Source organism: Charadrius vociferus, unplaced genomic scaffold (genome assembly GCF_000708025.1).
Source record: "Charadrius vociferus isolate BGI_N301 unplaced genomic scaffold, ASM70802v2 scaffold259, whole genome shotgun sequence".
In the NCBI taxonomy this organism is placed as follows: domain Eukaryota; kingdom Metazoa; phylum Chordata; class Aves; order Charadriiformes; family Charadriidae; genus Charadrius; species Charadrius vociferus.
The window spans coordinates 3,826,644-3,829,313 of NW_009661368.1; the positions used below are offsets into that span (position 1 = coordinate 3,826,644).

At 63.1% G+C, this 2,670-nt stretch overlaps 1 protein-coding gene across 1 annotated transcript in view; it reads left to right on the top strand.

Annotated features, from left to right (window-relative positions):
* NEURL2 (neuralized E3 ubiquitin protein ligase 2) overlaps positions 1-2,669 on the top strand; it is a gene marked incomplete at its 3' end in the record, with an annotated part of 3,072 nt that extends 403 nt beyond the window's left edge. The window contains 2 exon segments of the mRNA XM_009893517.1: positions 1-271; positions 2,602-2,669. The exon segment at positions 1-271 is cut by the window's left edge and continues 19 nt beyond it. Of these exon segments, the coding sequence (XP_009891819.1) occupies positions 1-271; positions 2,602-2,669 (339 nt within the window).
* Position 2,670: the final 1 nt, after the last annotated feature.

Sequence of the window (2,670 nt, forward strand, 5' to 3'; positions counted from 1 at the left end):
ACGTTGGTGGGGCGCAGCAGGCCCGGGCGCTACAGCCACATCCTGGACGACCTGTACAAGATGAACGTGCTGCCCGCAACTGCCCGGCGCAGCCGGATCGGCGTGCTGTACGCCCCACAGCCCGATGGCACCGCCGACATGCACATCATCATCAACGGAGAGGACATGGGGCCGAGCGCCAGGCGCCTGCCCACCACCCGCCCGCTCTACGCCGTGGTTGATGTCTTCGCCTCCACCAAGAGCGTCCGGGTCATCCCAGTGGAATATGGCTGTAGGTACCTGCCGCCTCCCTGGGGCACATCATGCACAGGCCAGGAGCTTGCGGGGGGAGGGTGGGCTCCAGTGGGGTCACCTCATAGTCCCCAACAGTGGGAGCATCAGAGCACACCACAGGACAGAGGGACAGGGGGTAGAGAGCACAGGAGAGCCCCCGGCCCCTGCACAGCGCAGGTGGGACCCCACACTGCCACTGACGGGTGGTGTCTCCCAAAACCTTTGCTGTGGCGGATGGGGAAGAGCCCAGCCTGGTCGCCCTTCCTGAGCGGAGAGATGGGGGTGGGTGTTCTGGGCTGCCCTGAACCCAGGACTGTGGAGCTGTGTCCCTGCAGCACCACGCTCATCCCCAGCCAGATGGACACCCCTGACCGGAGCCCAGTGCTGGCTGTCACAGAGCTGTGTCACGGGGGCTGACGAGCCCTCGCCATGCCCAGCCTTGTCCCACGGGCCCGAGGCAGCCCGGAGCCAAGCAACATCCTGCCCTGGCATCAAAACATCCGGCTGCGCCCCACTGCTCACCCTGGCCCACATGCCATCGTCCCGTGCCTGCCGCATGCCCCTGCTGCGGGGTGCCCTGGGCAGACACCCCGTGATGCCATCGGAGATTGGGCAATATCCAGCATCCCTCAACTGGCTGGGGAGGAGGCGGGAAGGCCAGTGCTGGTTGCTGGGTCTTGTGAGGAGTCAGGCTAATAAGTGCTAATTAGCACCATACTTGAAAAATCAGGAGATGCTGAGAATTAGGTGAGACAAGAGGCAGAAGAGGAGCTAGCGCCTGGGTGCTGCCTGCCCCCCCCTGCCGGGAGCCACCGCTTCTTTTGCTGGTGCAAAGTTCAGCTGCTTCTGTCTCAAGGCTGAAATCCAGGATTCTCCCTGCCAGCTACTGTGAGCTGGGTTATCCAAACAGGGAGGTTAAAGGTGCCCAGCCACCCAGGACCCCCTGTCCCAGCAGCGTGCTGAGGGTGACCAGCCAGAACATGCTGCAGGAGGCCACAGAACTGCCTCGGAGGGCCTGTCCCCTGCCGCTCCGTGAGGAACTCGCGCTGGCAGCACGTACCTGTGGGAAAGTTGCCCCCTCCTGCCGTGGCCACGGGCTGTGGGCCTCCATAAACGCCATGGCTGGCACAGGCACCGCTCCAGAGGTGCAATCTGGCTTCTCCCCTCCACTAAGACTTCAGTAGCTCTGGTTTCCGCAACACTTCCGCAGGGTTGAAAACTCAGTCTCAGTTCTGTTCCTGGCTGGGGTCTGGCCAGTAAAGTGAAAACCAGAAGCGAGCAGCTGAGCTGCTGGTGACACGTGACATGGCGTGGGGGGCTGGGGACAGTAGAGGCAAAGGGTATCTGCTGCCCATCACCCAGCACTCGGCACAACGAAGGCCCACGCCGCCGAGGCAGAGATAAGCATTCCAGCCATCCGAAAACAGCCCAAGGTCGGGAGCTGGCTGGGCACGGCGTGGTTGTTCTCAGCAGATTGTTCTCCCTGCTCTGCCAGATGCCGGTGTGAGCCCCCAGAGGCACCGGCCCCGCAGCTGGAGAGGTGCTCAGCCGTGTGCGGGCAAAATGGCGGGGTCTCACCCGCAGCTCCGCTCCGGACGAACGCAACGCCCTGGGGTGCTCTCCTCCGGTTTGGCTCTTGGAGGCAGCGGATGAACCAAGGCCCACAAGGGCCAACCGAGGCTTGAGTCAGCTCTCTTAAAATCTGGGGAGAGTGCTGGCCGCAGCTGATTGCAACCACACTGCTGAGCCACCAAGGGCTCCGGAAAGAGGGATCCCACAGGGGCACGTGTCACAGGAGCAAGAACCGGGCAGAGCCTGTGCGGGCAGCCATGGGAACGGCTCAGAAGATGGTTGTCTCAAAGGCATCGCGGGAGCTGCCTCCGCAGGCGGCACAGCCCCGGCCCACAGGCGCCCATCCAGCAGTCTGGCACCGGCACCAGTGGAAGCAGACCAAGGGAGCGGGATCAAGGGAGAGCACACAACGGGCATGGGAGACCCCGGGGAGCTGCTCCACAGCTCCCAGAGAAAACAAATGCAAACCAGCCATGGTAACGCACAGCTTGGGTACATAACTGTCCTCCCAACCTTCCTCCCAGTAATGGAAGAGCTTCACTGCCCTGGGCCCTTGGGATCCCATCCCAGCCGGAGCAGCTGGCTCAAGCCTGGGGCAGGACGATGCCTGCTCCTGCCGCAGAGCAAGCTCACCCACTGCAGTCCTAAAACATGGTGCCCCCGGGGAGCCTTGGGGCCCGACTCCTCCACACCCCTCTGTTCTCAGCCTCACTGGCAACTTGGCCAGCTCAGCTGCTTCTTTCTGTTCTTTTCCAGTTCCCTCCCTGCAGACCCTCTGCCGGCTGGTCATCCAGAAGCACATCGTCCACCGCCTGGCCATCGACG